This window comes from Gobius niger (genome assembly GCF_951799975.1).
Source record: "Gobius niger genome assembly, chromosome: 16".
In the NCBI taxonomy this organism is placed as follows: domain Eukaryota; kingdom Metazoa; phylum Chordata; class Actinopteri; order Gobiiformes; family Gobiidae; genus Gobius; species Gobius niger.
Window position 1 is genome coordinate 16,382,578 of NC_136867.1, and position 17,999 is coordinate 16,400,576.

The window sequence follows — 17,999 nt, forward strand, 5'->3', positions numbered from 1 at the left end:
TTCTCTGCAGCGTCCCTGAAGCTGTGGAAGTCTCGCCTCAGCCGGGTCATGTACTCCATGGCCAACTGCCTGCTGCTGATGAAGGTACGTGGGGCTACTGCATTGGGGGAATGCGTCCTTGTATTTGTGCAGGCCCAAATATATGTGTATGCGTGTTCTTATGCGTGTATGTGTGTGTGTGTGTGTGTGTGTGTGCGTGAGAGAGAGAGAGAGAGAGGGAGGGAGGGAGGGAGGGAGGGAGGGAGGGAGGGAGGGAGGGGAGGGGAGGGGAGACTTTGAGATCTCTGATGCCAGCCTGGTGGAGGATTCACAGTGAAATCCCCCCAGACTGACCACTAATTGGATTCTTGGTCAGTGAGAGAGGGAACAAGAGAAATGTGCAGCGAGAGAGAGGGGTTGGGGTGGAGATGGCTATTGGGCTGCCACAGAGAACCACAGTGCCATCTACTGGCCAGAGGAAATCACTCGACATTGTTATTGTTGAGGCACCAATTTTGGAGCAACACCAATGAGCTGTGGGTTTATATTCTGGGTAAGGATGTTGATTTTATAACATTTAAAATATTAATGAAATTCATTCTGAATAAATAGCATTCCAATAATGCAAATTAGAGCATAGCATGCAATAAACAAAAGATGATAGGTAGTGGATATGTATTTCATATGACACTGGATAAATGTGGTCTTACTACAAGCATTCACTGTAGCATTGTTCCAGTTACCTTCTGTGATTCCACAATATTATGTTTATTTATGTATTTGTAAATTGTAATTGGTAAAAGTTACATCCATAATAAGTTATGACTAGATATGCTTAAGCGCCCAATTACCTCCAAGCCAGTTAGAGCAGTTAAAAAGTCTTTCATACTCAGATGTGTTCATTAAAAGTGTGAAATTGCCTCTGAAACTCCCTTAAAATGCAGTAAACACGTCCCCCCCCCCCCCCCATCTCTGTTGCGGGTGACCTCTTTGGCTGGGCCCGCTCAGCAGTCCAGTCACAGCTTGAGCGATGTGTAGTGGCGCAGCGTGGAGGTGCGGGAGCGGGGTCACTTTGGCCCTGCTAATACTCCATATGTTTGATTAATGCCCACTCTCACCACCACGCAGCTCCAAATCCGCTCGCCCTCCACCTGCCCCTGCATCCCACTGTTTACCTGGCTTCACCTCGCCTAACTTTTTCAAATCCATACCTGTTTTTTTCACCTCAGGATTACATTCTAGCTGTGGAGACCTATCAATCCATTATCCAATACGAACCCAGGCAGAGAGTGCAGCTTCTCAGTGCGATTGGGCGCATCTTCTTACAGGTTTGAACACACACTCACAGACACACAATTCAAAAGGTTAATGACGAGACTCATAGGTCATTACCACATGCATTTTGTTTCTGCTATAAAAGTACAATCGACCATAAGTGCGTCTGCTAAAACTCAGGTGACCTATTTGTAGCAATGTCTCTGAGTACATCATGTCTAGACACAGGATGGCTAAGCGGCTGCTAATGTTCTGTTAACATGCTTCCTTAAATAGGCCGCCTTAAGTGCTTTTTTTCTGCAGCCTGTTATCCCTATTGTGCATTAAAGAGGCTATAGATGCTATGCATGATTGGTTATTTTATCGATATTTAATAGTGTCTCCGTAGCTGCTTTGTTTGCAAATGTCAATGGTCCAGTTTGGAAATTGTTTCACCATAAAAAAAGAACATAGATTAGATTTGTCAGTTTCTACACAGGATTTCTTATGACAAGAAGAATCAATGAGATCCAATTAGGTTCATTAGGTCTTCTTTTTATGCATTTTTTTGTTCTTGTAACAAAACTAAGAACAACCTCAGAGGTTGTCACGTGGTGAAATAGCAGTAAGCAATGTGGTTGATTGAAGTGTCTTGCCCCGACTTTCTGGTTTGTGGGTTATGTGTTCCCCCTTCTCAAGTGGCAGTTGTGCGGTTGATTTGCCAGGGACTGCCTTTGTGTCCATAGGCAAGACCATAGATATAATGATTAGAGATACCGTAGATTAATACCTATTCAGCCCCATTCATTGAAAAGGTCCTGAGTGTGAACCTTGATGGTCGCTCTGTATCCTCCTACGCAGCCTGTTCCTTAAAAGGGCAAAAGGGTGGGAAGCCTTGCGCTCGTGGGGTGGGCAGAGCCTCCACAGAGCTCCAGAGCTTGATTGACAGGCTCTGGAGCCAGTCACTGCACTGAAAATGCTCCCAATTTTCTGGCTGATAAACAAAAACCAGTGTGGTTAAACCCACCTACCCCAGCTTTTAAGCTGTTCTTGGGAAGTCGGAAGTCTCATTAGAATCAATGCTTCAAAGTGTCTCTTGGAGTCGCCCCTGGCCACAAGGGGGTGGTATTACAGCAATGTCAGCTCCCCGCCATAAGGATCATAGCAAAGCGCGTTCCTCGCCCATTGGGCAAGACACATTGCGTTCTGGATATTAAATGATTGCGTGAATGTGTGTGGTCAGAGTGGCCATTTGCATTCTCGCTTCCAAGGCAACAACTGGTCAAGCTTATAATACAGTGTATTGCACTTTACAATACACTTGTAAGTGCAAGTGTATTGCACTTACAATAATAAGTCATTATTGATTATTAACTTCTACATGGTCATCATCATCATTTGGGGGAAGTCGTTGTTGCATTTGTGTTTATTTGTGATAATTGTTACTCTTTTTGTTCTTAGCCAAATGTATTAAAGGTTCTTACTTGCTCTTTCTTCTCCAGATCGGCGATGTTAAAACTGCAGAGAACTACTTTCAAGATGTGGAGGACGCATGCCAGATGAAAGGCAGCCAGCCCAGTGACAGCACGTGCATGGTGATGAACAGGTACGATGTGTGTGTGTGTGTGTGTGTGTGTGTGTGTGTGTGTGTATGTGTGAGCCAGGGATAATTTGGGCTCGATGGGAGCAGCACTTCCTCCGGGGGATTTTTCAGGTTTGTATGTCCTGATGGTGTGTGATTTTAGCACAGGAGGGTCGCGCCTCTGCTGCCGTGGCCTGAAGAGATGTGAAATTTAAGGCACGAGCTCTCACTCAAACTGGGCGCGTTGATGCTCACATCACACAGTTTGGGGTGACTTTTGGAGCGGATCATGTAGAAAATAAAACCCACAACTGTAAATATTTTATGTGTACAGAAGCACTAAATGCAGTGTTAATTTATAGAAGAGCTAAGTAACTTGTATACTATACCTATATAAATCCTTTTAATAGTCCCTCTGGGGGTAATACAAGTGTTAATGGGATTATTGGGGGGTCTTTCATCTCCCCCTGGTGTCTCTGGCCAGAAAACCACCCTTGCAACTTTACCTGCACTGGGTCGTAGGCACAATACACACTTATAGAATCACAAAGAAGCTAACAGGCTAGCGGGGAAAGCTAACTGCGGGCTAGCGCCACTTAAAAAAAAATTCTACAGCCAAGTTTGAGTGAAAAAAATGATCTCCATTGTGTAGCTGGATGTACAATATCCCTCTCTCCCTTTGTCTTTTCTGTCAGCGTAGTATTTACTCTCACGGACAATTTAATGAGTAAAAAAAAAAAACATGCTACGACACCTGCAGTGGCGCTTATGGCCTCTAGGGGCATGAGTTACTTAGTTCTGCTTTGTCTGTGTCGGCTCTCAGTTGTACAGGAGTTGCTTTAAATAATTCTTTTGAAAGGTGCAGAAAAAATGGTGCATGTTAATGACGACTAGAGCGGATGTTTTTAAACGTAATGTTTTTGACAAGAAGATCTGTGTACCCTTCTGTTTTTCAGAGCATTTGTCTACCTCAGTCAGAATAACTACACCGAAGCACATTCATCGTTTACTGAAGTGTTAAAGACAGACCCCAAAAACCCTGTTGTAAGTGCTGTTGTGTTTTTACATATGGACATTAACAGCCAGTGTCTTACACTGTGCTTTAAAATACTACCTTTTCCTTCCTAGGCTAATAACAACGCAGCGGTGTGCTTGCTGTATCTGGGCCGCCTCAAGGAATCCCTGGGACAGCTGGAGGGCCTGGTGCAACAGAACCCCACCCAGTACCTCCACGAGAGCGTCCTCTTCAACCTCACCACTATGTACGAGCTGGAGTCTTCCCGCAGCAACCAGAAGAAGCAAGCCCTACTAGAGGCAGTGGCCGGCCGGGAGGGGGATAGCTTCAACACCCAATGTCTCAAACTGGTCTAGAAAACGGCCATCACTTGTTTGGGAATCGACTAATACAGAAACCGAAGAGAGGGGAAAGGAGCTCACTCTTTTTATGAGGTGACAAATAAGTTGGCTTATAACATATCAGGAGACTTATTTTAAATAGTCATCATGGAAAGGACACTGCTAGATAATGTACATGTCTTTGCTCTGTAATATCGCTGCCCTTGTTTCCAAAGCCTTCAAAAGCTTGACGACATCATGAAATACTGACACCATGGATTAGAAAGAATGGAAAATTTACTTCCAGAACAAGATGTGGGTAGTAGTGGTGAAAGCCTAGATGTTCTGCATATTGTGGTAGAAAGCCCATATTTTAAATGACTGCATTTCACGATACCAATTCAGGAAGCATTTTTCCGTTTCGTGATTGAAATAGCCGCGCACACCTCAGTATTCATTTGCAAAAAGCTTCTCTAAGTAAAATTATCATGTCAATACTACCATAATAACAATAGTGACTCCATTCAATAATTTACCCCCAGGAAGTGCACTCAGCAAAACTGAAATGATCTAATACTATGGTGTGCATGCTATTAAATGTCCTCAAATACATCCAGTATATTCCTTATTTCACAACAGATTTTAAAATGTCACTTTTTCTAGATTGTTGTTGCAAATGCTCCTGCTCCGTGCTTCATACAGATACATACATAACAAGGGAAATGTGTTTTTTTATACTTTTCTATATTTACTCAAACCATACTTTTATTCAGAAATGCACTAACAGAAAAAAGTTATCCAGGCAAAGTTGGCGAACAGAGCTCAGAGCCGTTCATTGCACTACAGATTGGCGGTGGGTTTAAGGGAGTTTCAGCCTCATAATGTGAGACTTGACACGGGCATTATCCCGAGCTTCAACGCGCTTAAAGTCTAATAAACGTCCACAGAGGTCCTGTTTTAAGCTTCTTCCTCCTGTCGCCGCAGCAGACACCTGCAAAACTGGATTAACAGTCAGAGACCACTCAATTTCAGCGGTCTGTTCATCATTAGTTTAAGCCATGTACAGAGAACGTCAACAAGTCCTTGAGATTGCATTATCCATCATAGGAAATGTAAAATACAGAATTGTACATTGCAGATTGTGTGATTAACGTCTTTTATTGATTTGTGCTGGTCTTAATGTGTTAATCATATTTATATATAAGAAAATTAAACATGTTTTAATCTAAATAAACATGCTTTTTCCATTTAACACAAATACATATTTATTGCATCGTTGTTTTTCAGAAAAGCCTTGTGATTTAGATCAGGGGTTTTCAACCTATTTCAGGCCAGATCCTCCAAACTGTTGACTTACAGCTTATTTTCAGAGTAACAAATTGTGGGTACCATTTTTTGTTATTTTAAGATTCAAAGTATCAAATTATGGCTGTTGTCTCAGGTATAAAAATGTTTAAATTGGTTTTGGGACCAGGTGATTACAAGATCAAATATGTCAAAAAGTAAAGTAAACAATTTTGTGGCATCTCCACCTGTACCTCAGACCTCCCAGAGGTTCATGACCCCCAAGTTGAAGACCCCTAATTTTAGAAATCTCTTATAGAGTACAAAGGCACTACATACAGTATTGTCAGTAAAGTCACACTGTATTCTGCCATACAGTAAAGGATGACTCCAAAAGCCACAATCACCTATAGTCAAAACCACCATTATTCATATCCATTCATACAAAGTAGTTGTGAATGAAGTATTTGAAGATACAAGACTGAAATCTGACTGATCAAACACGTGGTTCATTGTGTCCTTTCCACTCAAAACAGACGCATTGCCATTCAAAGCTCAGTACAAAGAACCAGGTTTCATAGATATTTGCTTGATTAACAAAATGAAACGCAGTTCTCGGCCCATCTCAGGATCCCTGTAAAGAGGCCAGGTATTTCTTCCTGATGTCGAACTCCTCAGCGGGACGGTTGTAGGCCTTCCACACCGGCTCCCCGACAAACAGCCTCATCGCTTTCGTGAAGTTCTGTGGAAAATACGAACAAGGTTATGTTAAAGAGTTGACCTGTGCATCAACACCCAGGGTTTCAAACATGTAGCTCTTCAGCCCTTTCCAAGTAGCTCTCTTTCAAAATGTCTAATTTCATTCCCGTGTTGGCGAAGCAACTCATACTGTATCTTGACACATTTATACAGCATTTTGTCTTTGCAGTCAAAATGATGAGGTATGAACATAAACATGTCAGTAAATTTGTTAGGAGGAAACAATTTGCTTGTGTTGAAATATCATCTTGGCTACGAACTATCCAAGGTGTACTCCGCCCAAGTCCGATTTTGAAGTTTATAAAAAAGTTCATAATTTGTCGCTCACAAAAAAAAAGGTGATAGACCACTTAACACTGTCAATTCAAAACCTACTCAATGTATAGTTCACAAACCCCCACCAACAGCATTGTTCTATTGGTCACTCACAGTCTCGTCCATAGTGAAGCGATGGTAGATGCCAGCGGGCAGAGTGATCAGGTCCCCTTTGTCCATTGAGATCCGGATCCATCGGTCCTCTTTGTCTCTGACGTCAAAATACGCCCGGCCCTCAAGGATGTAGCGTATTTCATCATCCAGGTGCAAGTGCTCCTCAAAGAACATCTTCAGCTGAAAGAGAGAACACAGCATCTTGAGAGTGACTTCCATCTGTACTGGGTTGCCTTAGTGGCTGTTTTTTTTTTTGCTATTGAACTCAAATGAGCTAAGGTATGAAACTGTGACTACATGCTACCACAAGTATTTTCCCACTAATTGCAAAAACTTGAAAACCTGTCACAACATATCCCTACCTTGTCTTCATAGTTGGGCAGTGTATCTTTATGAATAGTGATGATGTCCATGTAGGAGTATCCTTGTTCTTTGCGTATCTTCTCCAGCTCTGGGTCTGTTTCATATAAATCAGCATTCAACTGCGAACATGAAAGAAAGCACGAGAAGAAATGTGACTGGAAACAGAACTACAAATGGGGACTAGTTTCTAAAGCTGCTCCACACACAAAAGCCTATTCATTGGGCAATGTTTGGATTTATGTAGCAGAGAATTAACACCTCAAAATGAATCTGGGACAATGCAAGCGTGCTGCATTAGAGGTTTCCCATGTTTTGTTTACCTTCCAGTGAAAAACACCAAGCCGTTTCAAGTCCTCCATAGACACTGGCACGTTTGGGTCAAGTTTGTGCGGTTTTCTCTGGTCTTCATCAGAGCTGTCCATGAACCAGGCCTCAAGTCCCATACCTGCAACTTTAACGTATTTCTAGGCAACTGATAAGGAGTTGAAAAGCTTTGAAACGCGCAGCCAGTGCCCTGGAAGACAAATGTCACGAGTGCGCATGACATTAACCCAGCTGCTTCCTATTTACAATGATTACAGCTTCACTTCACACAATAAAGGCGCGTGTTGAGCATGTTTATTTCACCCCTTATTAGTTTCATTAACAATGAAACTCAACACAATTGAAGTGCACAGCCTATAATTCCATAACCTATGATTTCTGCTTGTTAAATGATCTATGGGAAGACATAATGTTAAATTCTCTTATTGTGAAGGAAGCTACGGGAACTTGCAGACCGTAAGTCGTGAATAGATCCATGATATGTCATCCAGTGCGCCTTTCTCCCGTGCTTTGAAATGAAATGCCGCCACCTAGCGATTATATGACAGTGTCACATTTATTCAAATTGCATGCAGTGTTATTCATAAGATTAAGAAAGTAACTTGTTCTTTATCAAATGATGATGATGATGATGATGATGATTATTATTATTATTATTATTATTATTATTATTTTTTTTTTTTTTTTTTTTATTATTTTATATTTTATATATATTATTTTTTTTTTATTTTTATTTTTTTTATTATTCACTGCTATTTTAATATTCTATTTTAAAAAGAAGTAAAGAAAAACTGATCTTCCTAATAAATTCCTTTTGTCAAAAGAAAATAAAACATATTTGTATAAGGATTGAAATTGCAAACAGGATGGTGGAGTAAGGCTAGAACCCTGATTGTAGGATGCTTTCAGCGCATTCTTTTTTTGTTTTTGCTGTTTTTAGATTTCGGTTTGTCCAAAAAGAAGCTGCCCTGGCTACTGTCACAACCAGGCGTATGAGGAAACTGATGAGGTTAAGTGGTTTCTGTTTGAACAGCAGATCAGCGCTCCGATGAAGGACTAGACCTACCTTTATTTACCTAACTCCCCTGTAAGCCTCAGAAGCCCTTGTTTGTCGTTCATGTTCCTGTTTGCTGATCAATCACCTCCCGCAGAGTGACTTCTGAAGTGGACCTATAATTTAGAGCACGTGACTAACTAGGAGTTCGCACATCAACATGACCGAGAGATGCTGGGCCGCCCTCGAGGGTTCGAACCCCACTCCTGGCTGATTTACTTGGCAACAGAAATCTGTGAATTATTAATTTGCCGAAGTTAACAAAGCCCTATTGTTCCTTCAGTAAAAAAGTTGTTCAGACACTTAGGCATTCCAAGGCATAATGTTACTTTTGTCTTTTTCCATTTTAAGAAACTACACTTCTGATCATTGACTAAAATAATGTAGGCTTTTGTGTCTACATGCAGTGTATGGATATTAAACAAACAGTAGATAGGCTACATGATGAACTCTTTAGTCATATAACACAGCATTTTGCAACTAAGACACATAACACATTATTGCCACAGCCTTTAGTCTCACAATCTCCTCCCATGCAAGAGCCAACCACATCTAATCTGCAGCTCGTTACTCAAAACATGTTTAGCAACAGTTTGCACTCACTGCCACTTCTGTTTTCAAGAACCCCAAGCAGCTTCCAAACACTTTAAAACATGCAAGGCTTTTATTTTGAAAAACAAGTTGCATTTATACAGAAACTATGCAAAATACATGTAAATCTTGTTTATTACAGTAGAGCTTCCTGTTTGAGGCTTGACATTGTAACAGGAATAAAATGTGCTAAATAAATGAAAGTCGATTTCAGGTAACAGATATGGGAAGACCACAGTTACAGTGTGAAATTATAATGTCAAAAATGACTCAAAAAGAAACTGAAACAGAGCTTGTCTTGTACATAACACATAAGCAAGTCAGACCCTTCCCCTTTTACTTCTGATAACCACATTCAAACAAATACAATAAATACCACAACTCACCGCCTAATAGGCTAGGGATATGCCATTTAAACAAAGTTTAATTCCAACTGCCCAGGACACAAATACTTTTCATATTTTGTGCCAGGTATCTTGTGAATGCTGTATCTTCTGGATAGAGAAGGATGGCGTGTTTATGAGCCACAGTCAAGGCCCTCTGGGTAAACATGCCCTTTTCGGCGTCTCACCAAAGCACCTTTATCAGAGATCTCTCATCCATCAGAACTAATGGACAAGCAAACACAGATGGATGCAGATGGGCGGTTTCAACTTTGAGACAATAGCTATAAAACAAGACATGTTAGGTTAGCAAATATATTTCATGTAATGTGGAAAATGGAATTGGAAGTGTCGTCCCACCCAAAAATCTGGAAATGTGCTTGTTTTTTGACACACATCTTTTGTTCGCCACTGCTCCTTTCTACTTTGATATACAGAGAACTGCTGACCAGAAACAGCCCACAAAAGCCGCATTTTAGCTGCATTTGTTGAGTTATCAAGCTATCACAAAATCTTAAAGTGTGTCCAATTTTTATCTTTTTTCTTGCATGTAAAAGGCCTCGATTATGTTTGCATTCTCATCCACACATGCTTGAGTAGTCTGCTTATTCAGGAGCCACACACACACGCACACACACACAAGCACACGGTGATATCATGAGGTGGTTCCCTGATGTTTTTTTTTTTGCCCCACATAGCTTCATGTGTCTATATTTGGTCCACTTAGTGCTCAAATTGGCAAAAGTGCCCAAAGGTACTTTGAAAAGCCTGAATAAAGTACAGTATGGGCCTTTCACTCGGTAACTTCAAGCATAGAGTAATATCCTTCAAAAGGATAATATTATTAAAAGACAAGATTAACTTTGCAAACCAGTAAATGGTAAATGGCCTCAACTTATACCTTATACTACATAGATTAGGCACTCAAAGCGCTTTACAGCAAGGAACACCTCATTCATTCATCATTCACACTCTCATTTAGACACTGGAGGCAAGTTTGCCCAGTTACACAACGACAGTGTACACCTGCAGGACTGCGCCACTGTTGTGGACATATTGCAAGGCCTATGTCTCAACCAAAACGGCCAGAATTGACATTCTCTTAATTACAACATGGAAAGCAACAGCAGAAGATCTTTTTACAAGGATTGTTCTTTTTGTATCTCACAGCTTTCTTGATCTGCTCTGTAGCATTCGCAACATAGTCCTCAGTCGCACACACAGTCGCCTCTATATTGTTTAGCATGCTCCCTTGCTCCTCAACCAACAACGCCATTTGGAAAAACAGCTCATGAATGTCCCGTATTCGCCCCTCCAGCTCCAGTAACTCCTTATGTCTGTTCTCTATCTCATTCAGGGCTGACCGGGCACTCCGCCCCTCCAGCAAAAGGTTGTCTGAAAACACGTTCCACTTTCCGGTCTCGATCATTTCATCGATCTGCTCCCGGGTCACCTCTTTGCTCATAATCTCCGCCTGCCGCTGTATCCGTGTTTTGCAGTTTTCCCGCTGGATCATCTCCGCTTCGTTGTACTCAGACATCACATCGTGAAAAGCCCTGGTTAGGGACACATACTGGGACCGGACCATTCGCACAAGAGCTGCAGTCGGCCCATGTTCCTCTTCTAAGTCTTTATTCAACTTGCCCATGTTCTCCAGTCGTTTGTATATAGCTTCCCCCCTAGCTTTGATATCTCTTCCTAAAGCATTGGAGTCTCGCTTGATGCTGCTGATACGCCGCACTGAGGTAAGGAAACGAGTGTTTTGTTTTCCTAACCGCTTGACGTCCATTTTGAGTAGTAGCATCTCTTTCCTCATGGATTGGGCCTCCTTGTAGATGCCGTCCATGATGTCCTCTCCCTGGAAGACCACGGCCTGTTGCTGCAGAAACACCCCATCAGGGTCCTCCTCATCTGGGCCATGGTCTTCATCCAACCTGGACTCCTCTTCCTCCTCTGACTTAAAACCATGCAACTCCTGTAGTCGGTCCTTCATCTTGTCTGTGAAATGATACATTGGTATTATTTATATCTATTTGTTTATTTGGTCAGGACAGTGCATTTAATTAGCATATAAGAGAATCATGCATGTAAACACACCAAGGCTTAACTTCCATCCATTGTCCCACACTCACACTCTCATTCAACCTGATATTGTACATGTTTTTAGTCGTAGAGGAAACACACGGGGCACAGGGAAAATATACAATCTCCACACAGCCCAGGGATCGAACCCAGGACCCTATTGCTGTGAAGCACGAGCACTAACTGCTGCGCCACCGCGCCCCCTTACCTATTGATTCAAAGCATTGTTTGAGTCCACACCTTCTGTACAGCGCCTTCTATTCAATCATTCTTGACCCATAGACCCATAGAAAACCCATAGATTTTTTTGTTTCTGACTGATTATAATTTTGCTCCAAAATAATTAGCATAACTGTCTCTGTATTTCTGTTTTCCAAAAGTTTATCCAACTCTACTTCTTTACAGTTTGGATTTCATCCTATTGTTTAAGTCCAGACTAAAGACTCACTTATTTAGACAGGCCTTCCATAATGCCTAATACTAATACTGCATGCTGTCCTGTTTTGACAGTGTTTTAACATTTTATGTCATTTAAGGTTTGACATTTTTTCCATTTTGTGTTTTTATAAGCACTATGATCTGCCATTATAGTTGTAAAGTGCTATAGAAACAAACTTTGATTGATTGATTGTTAATTTTAGAGCTTAATTTCTGTGGTGGTAGCAGTGGTTTCACCACCAACAGGAAATTGTAAGGGCTATATGGATTAAATGTGAAGAGTTGGAAATATTCAATGGTTTGTTTAGCACTTCATCAGTAATTCGATATCTTGTGACCGGCTCAATCTATTGAAGGTTTATATTGCTGAGTAAATATTTGTGAATCCAAACACAGCACAGAATCCCTTCTGTGCCCTTCAGGTTTAGTCAGGTCACGCACATATGTTGGGTTTTTAGTCCAGGGTGCACTAAGTAAAGTAAGGCATTATACTGGTAACTCATAAGGATTATATCTATATTAGTTGTTTCTCAATAGGCTGAAACCTCCAATTAACGGAAATTACGGAGTGGATTCACAGCGATGACCCACGGCGATGAACTACACTCTTTACAGGAAACAAGTTATATTGACCTTTAAGATTACTAACAATGAAACCAACCTCCAACCAAGCTCTTCTTTATATTCAGACAAAATCAAACTGCACTCACCTTATTTGTGTGCTATTCAACTCTCCAAAGAAGCAGAATGCGCTCAGAAAGACACATTTCCTCTTTCGGGGGTGTTATCACCATATTTCAACATGCAGTGTCAAGCCGCATCTCGCTCCGCTCTCCGCTCGTCTGCGTGCGCTCGCGAACATGCTCTGCTCCGTCACAGCGCGCACAGATGCAGCAGGTACAACGCGGAAGATCACGCCTTCCTCCCACAGACAGAGAGCACACATCTGAAACTATTGTGAAGTTTGGGAAACCAAGTTAAGGCCGCAGAGCAAGAGGAAGAAGTACAGGTGGCTCCGTGAGCGTATAGTGGTTTGATAATTGTCCATGATGAGGCTAAACTGTATTGTTAAACTTACGCGCTATTCTGCGTGTGGCATTTAAAAAAATATCTCCAGGTGTTTTGGTGATAACCATAACTTTCAATTCTCTTCCAACATCTATAAATGCATGACAAAAGTTTCACTTCATTTTTTATCTATATTGAAACTATACTCACCACTATTAAACAGGTAGGCCTCATACATCTTTAAAAAAAAAAAAGTTGTGTTTGTACAGTTTCCAAAAATGTCATAGTTTGTAATCATTTTGATCAGATTAAGGATATTGTAGAGGCAAGGCAAGGCAAGTTTATTTATACCACGCATTTCCAACACAAGGCAACTCAATGCGCCTGAGCAGTGATGTGGGTTATATACATCATGCCATTCTTTTTATAGACTGGATGATTGTCGTAGAGATTGTTGTAACTTCTTCTTGCTTTTGTTGTCATATAGAATACAGGTTAAATGAACAAGATACTGTAGAGGCCTGTTACAATTTGTCAGGAGTGTCATAACCTCACCTACTTCCTGTTAATGCTTAAACACTTTCACTATGGTGTTATGGCATGGTATGGTTATGGTATTAAAACGGTCATTGTTCTGAGCTGAGGTGAAACTGAGATTTGTTTAGTCCAATTCAAAACCCCTCAAAAATTTTAAAGTGAAAACCTCGATTCAGGATAGGCCAATCAACCCATGTCCGGTGGAGGAAAATTAAAAAGCTCTACTGGACACACAAAGATTTATAGACTGGAATGATTACAGTCCTTTTGTACCATAACTTCACGTATAGGCTATTACTGCGCTGGTTTTGAATTGTGGTAACATGGAAAGCACCCACAGAACAGCTTCTTTAGTGGGTTATTCTTATCTGTCAATGCGGCACGCTCCACTTTGCTCACCCCGTCCTGCACCACCACTGTAGTACCCTGAACATATCTTTGTATATTCTCCACTACTTGGCCTTGCTCTTGAGTAAGTATGGCCACGTCAAAGAAAAGCTCCTGTATCTCCTTTATCCTCTTCTCCAGGCCTAACAGCTCCTTGTGTCGAGTTTCTATCTGCATTAGCGCTGATTGCACCGTCGCGCCTTGAACTTGAAAAACCTTGAACTCTCCATCCTCCATCATGTCCTCTATATCTTGCTCACTAACGTCTGCCCCTACTATGTCCATTTGCCTCCAGATCTGCCGCTTGCACGCGTCTTTATGGCTCAGCTCGACTTCATTGTAGCAGGACATCGCCTCTTGAAGTGCGCGGCTTAAAAACTGGCATTGTGTTCTGGTGATGCGGGTTTTTGGGTCGGTGTGACCACACTGCCTTTCCATGTCCTCTCTGACCCCGTTCAACAAGTGAAGTTTGGTGATCACTGCTTCCCCTCTGTGTTTAATGTCGGTGGCAATAGCATTAACATCCCGCGCCGAGTCTGTGAAACTGCTCCTGTTCAGAGTGCGAAACTGGGCGTCCTTAAGGTCACGGATGTCGTCTTGAATTTGTAGGACCTCGAGCCGGATTTGCTCGGCCTCCTCCAGCACAGCATCTAGTTCTGGGTCTGTGTGGTCCTGAGCTGGGAACTGGGTCAACTCCACATTGGTGAAGCCCTCCGAGTCTGTGTGGGTCTTTTGGAGGTGCCCCAAGCGGTCTCTCATGTCTAGAAGAAGATACACACATTCATATACACGATCTATATGACTATTTTGTGCCACCCTCAAACCTGTAAGATGATAATGAAGAAGATAATCTGGCTTTATGAAAATGTGTGGAGCAATCTCAAAAAAGCTGAACTTTCTGCTCTGTTTATTGTCCCATTGATGTTCAAGAGTCTCTTTTTAACCTGAGCATTCATTTACTTTAGGTTGCAGCACAAAGCATGCATAAAAATAATGATCTCTCTTTATCTGACCCTTTTTATCATCTTCTCTCACCTGACTTAGTGACCATAATTATCCATAATTCTACATTATTTTCTTCTTTGCCTTTTATTAATGATTAAGTGTGAGCTAACAATGTTTTCTCCATAGACGTAATCTTGCCATCAGAGAGGCTGTACATGAGGTCACATACTGTTAAGTTACTTCTTAAGTCTTTCTCTCCCACTTTGGAGAAAAGACTAACAGCAGCAAAAGACCTTCAAATAGGTTAAGAAAATATTCTATTACAACTTTTTCGACAATCACTTGCTCCCCTGACTCCATAAACACCTGCATGTTTGAATGATCCTATTTACACACTCAACTCTTCGTTAAACATCAGTAAAAAAGGCAATCTTACTTTATCGCTGTAATCCCTCTGTATAGTCCAACGTTGTAAACTGGTGTGTGTCTCGTCACCAGCGATAAATGTGAATGTTCTTTTGTTATGAAGATTTGTCACAAACTAAACTTTCTACATTCCATCACATTCACACTCAAAGGAGCGTGGCATCGTATGAGATCAAGGATAAAAAGGCTTTTTATTGTTAGAATTTTGTTACTGCGTCAATGAATACTTTAAAATGGTCTCTTATACATTATGTGAAAAGAAAAATGAATAGCACATATTTTTTAGATAATAGTATTATGTTAAATGTGTTGGGAAGTGAAAATCAGATACAGAGACCAGAGTCATGTGAGCACTACTAAAGATAAGAAATGTGGGTATGTTATCTGAAAAAGGGGAGTGGTCTGATCTTAGTGGTAAGTTTGATGCCTCAAAATAACTCTATGTTAGCAAACACATTATTGATTTAAGGTAAATTCTCCCAAAACAACTTAACCTTTAGCTACAAATTAGTGAATGCAAAGTGATGGTTGGATATCATTCTTAATCTTAGGCCCAAAGAAGCGAACACATGTTTCATTTACATTATAATTTAACCTCACTCAAATGCAAAGAGCAGTGCAGCAGTGACATATACCGAATACATTTTCTGCCTCATACATTTGCTCCACAAACCACAAAAACGGTCTGGTGATCATCATTCGTGAGAGCAGAAAAAGAAAGACTAAATTTGGGCGGGTGAAGAGTAGGAAGTCAGTCACATCCTCAGAGCTTTGGTGTCGATGTGTCAGTGGTTATTTCCACTATAGCTACAATGAGTCAGTTTCATGGGGGGATTTTAGATGTGTCACCATGTTGACAGCAAACTCCTACAATGAGAAAGAATCATTTGGACCATGTAGGAGTTGTGGTTATTGTCTGATGTATTGGTTGCCGTTTTATTTGCTTATTCCAGTAAGTTAAAATGATCCAATGCAAAAGTCAAATTATAAAATGGCCTCTCATCTATTTATTCAAATCTCTGAAGTAAAATTCTACTTTGTGGAAAACAGCAGCTGAGAGAATGAACAACAAGACTTAGACTAAAAGAGAATGAAAGTAACACTATCAAAAGGGTCAGACTAACAGCAGCTGCAGAACAATACTGTCCAGAAGATGTCAGTGTTACAGCATTGCCTCCATGATTCAGCTGTAGCTCTTTCATGCTCTTTCCTTTTTACAGTTGCAGTAATAAACATAATCATGGCAATTTAAATGGCTAATGGTCCTTATAAAGTGCTTTTCTACCTTCATCCAGCAAGGAGCCAGTCGCCCAGTCACACTCTCAATCACACACCAGTGTATGCTCCCCTGACCTTCCGATCATGATTAAATAATCATCAAATTGAATCAAACAAAAATATTATGTGATTGGCATAAAATTCAATTTTTGCATGTTTAGTTTCGACTGTTTCCTTCATAGTAGCACGATGGCTCAGTGCTTAGCGTTCTATCCTCGCAGCAAAAAGGTCCTGGGTTCGATTCCTGCAGCCTTTCTGTGTGGAGTTTGCAAGTTTTTCTCCTTGTGTCTAGATGAGTTTCCTCCGGGTGCTCCGGTTTCCCCATCAACCAAAAAACATGGACAATAGGTTAATCCTCCAGCAAGGTAATTCATCAGCCTGACGCCCACTGCTCCTCACGCCCCAGTGGCATCGAAGCATGGGGCGTGAGGAGCACGCCTATGGGGACAACAAAGTACACCTTAACCTTAACACTCTTGCCTGTTAAAAAGTGTTCCAGATTTTACTTCCGGACCGTGTAGACCACGGGACCAATGGCTAAACTATTGATTCATTGATCAGCTCTGCTACTGTGCTAATGTTTTCATAGTTAACAGCAATGACTGCATTTCTTCTTCTGACGGGTTTACAAATGCTCTAACCTCAAGCAGATTTAGTTGGGGACCCTGATGTAGACCCTTCTGTGTGGAGTTTGCGTGACCTCCTGGTTTCCCTCATCAAGCCAAACCTCCTCAACAGGCTCACCATCACACTGTCCCAAGAGTGAACAATTTTAGGAATGAGTGAGTGTATAATTTGATGGATGTGCATGAATTGTTGGCTGTGGCGTAAGGAAAATCCAAGTTTAATTTCATGTCAGATGGAATAGATCAGTGCAGCGAAGTTTTCCCGTACAATTTGAATCGTTAATGTGTGTCCAATGTCAAAACGGAGATATGTAGAGCCCGTCCTTATTCATACTTCATCAAATACTTACCTTGTCAAACATGGGACAGATCCATGGTGAATTTATCTGAAATCCGCTGGTTTGTGATCAGAACATGAACTTCTGACTTTTGAGATCAACACATGCACAAGAACACGGGATTAACTGGAATAAAATACCACATCATTGCATTACTGTGTATTGAAAAAGAAGGATAGGGAGTAGAAGTAACTTCTCTGGAGGTAGCCCATTCATCTGCCTCCTTTCACAAGAGGAATTTTGCATATTGATTTGGAGTACTCAAGCCCTCCATCCAAAAAGCCACCAAATGTAATACAATCTTTAAAATAAAAGGGAAATATGTACTCAGAAAGAAAGAGATATTAGGGGATCCCGTACATGGGAGTTTCTACTGTTGGGCCTATAAGAGGAACTGTTTACTAAGAACGTGCCAGGATCACATTCTTCATTAACGAGTCCAAATCTGCCTCTCTCTGGAACAATGGATGATTCAGAACAAACTCAATGGTTCACTTTGACCAGATCATCACAGTCCACTTAGATTCACTTTATGTAACAGACTGAAGGAGAAGCTAACCATTAATCAGAGATGTGGAAGGAACTATTCACAAAAAG

General features: G+C 41.2%; 3 protein-coding genes across 3 annotated transcripts in view; 1 reads left to right on the top strand and 2 right to left on the bottom strand.

Moving 5' to 3' along the window:
• The window catches only part of trappc12 (trafficking protein particle complex subunit 12), a 35,619-nt gene extending 29,665 nt beyond the window's left edge, over nt 1-5,954 (top strand). Inside the window, exons 8-12 of the mRNA XM_079573916.1 lie at nt 11-84; nt 1,209-1,307; nt 2,736-2,839; nt 3,772-3,859; nt 3,944-5,954. Coding sequence (XP_079430042.1) covers nt 11-84; nt 1,209-1,307; nt 2,736-2,839; nt 3,772-3,859; nt 3,944-4,186 — 608 coding nt within the window. The 3' untranslated portion in view covers nt 4,187-5,954. The remainder of the gene's footprint in view (nt 1-10; nt 85-1,208; nt 1,308-2,735; nt 2,840-3,771; nt 3,860-3,943) is intronic.
• A 52-nt stretch (nt 5,955-6,006) lies between these two features.
• On the bottom strand, nt 6,007-7,543 carry adi1 (acireductone dioxygenase 1). Its single transcript, XM_079573826.1, has 4 exons — nt 7,306-7,543; nt 6,985-7,104; nt 6,623-6,802; nt 6,007-6,176 (listed from the first exon to the last, which is right to left on the bottom strand). The coding sequence occupies exons 1-4, from the start codon at nt 7,426-7,428 to the stop codon at nt 6,060-6,062; spliced, it is 540 nt and encodes a 179-aa protein (XP_079429952.1). The 5' UTR covers nt 7,429-7,543; the 3' UTR covers nt 6,007-6,059.
• A 2,490-nt stretch (nt 7,544-10,033) lies between these two features.
• On the bottom strand, nt 10,034-14,548 carry stx11a (syntaxin 11a; the record flags this gene model as incomplete). The annotated part of the gene is made up of 3 exons (XM_079574287.1): nt 10,034-11,335; nt 12,674-12,809; nt 13,802-14,548. The coding sequence occupies 3 exons, from the start codon at nt 14,546-14,548 to the stop codon at nt 10,440-10,442; spliced, it is 1,779 nt and encodes a 592-aa protein (XP_079430413.1). The 3' UTR covers nt 10,034-10,439.
• Between the last annotated feature and the right edge of the window lie 3,451 nt (nt 14,549-17,999).

What these genes read in the sequence shown, in the direction of transcription:
- adi1 (XM_079573826.1), bottom strand. Translation starts at nt 7,428, where the DNA reads ATGGGACTTGAGGCCTGGTTCATGGACAGCTCTGATGAAGACCAGAGA. An exon ending in TTGGTGTTTTTCACTGGAAG is followed by an intron (nt 7,105 to 7,305) that starts GTAAACAAAACA and finishes TCATGTTCGCAG; the next exon opens with TTGAATGCTGATTTATATGA. An exon ending in GCTTCACTATGGACGAGACT is followed by an intron (nt 6,177 to 6,622) that starts GTGAGTGACCAA and finishes TATTTTCCACAG; the next exon opens with AACTTCACGAAAGCGATGAG.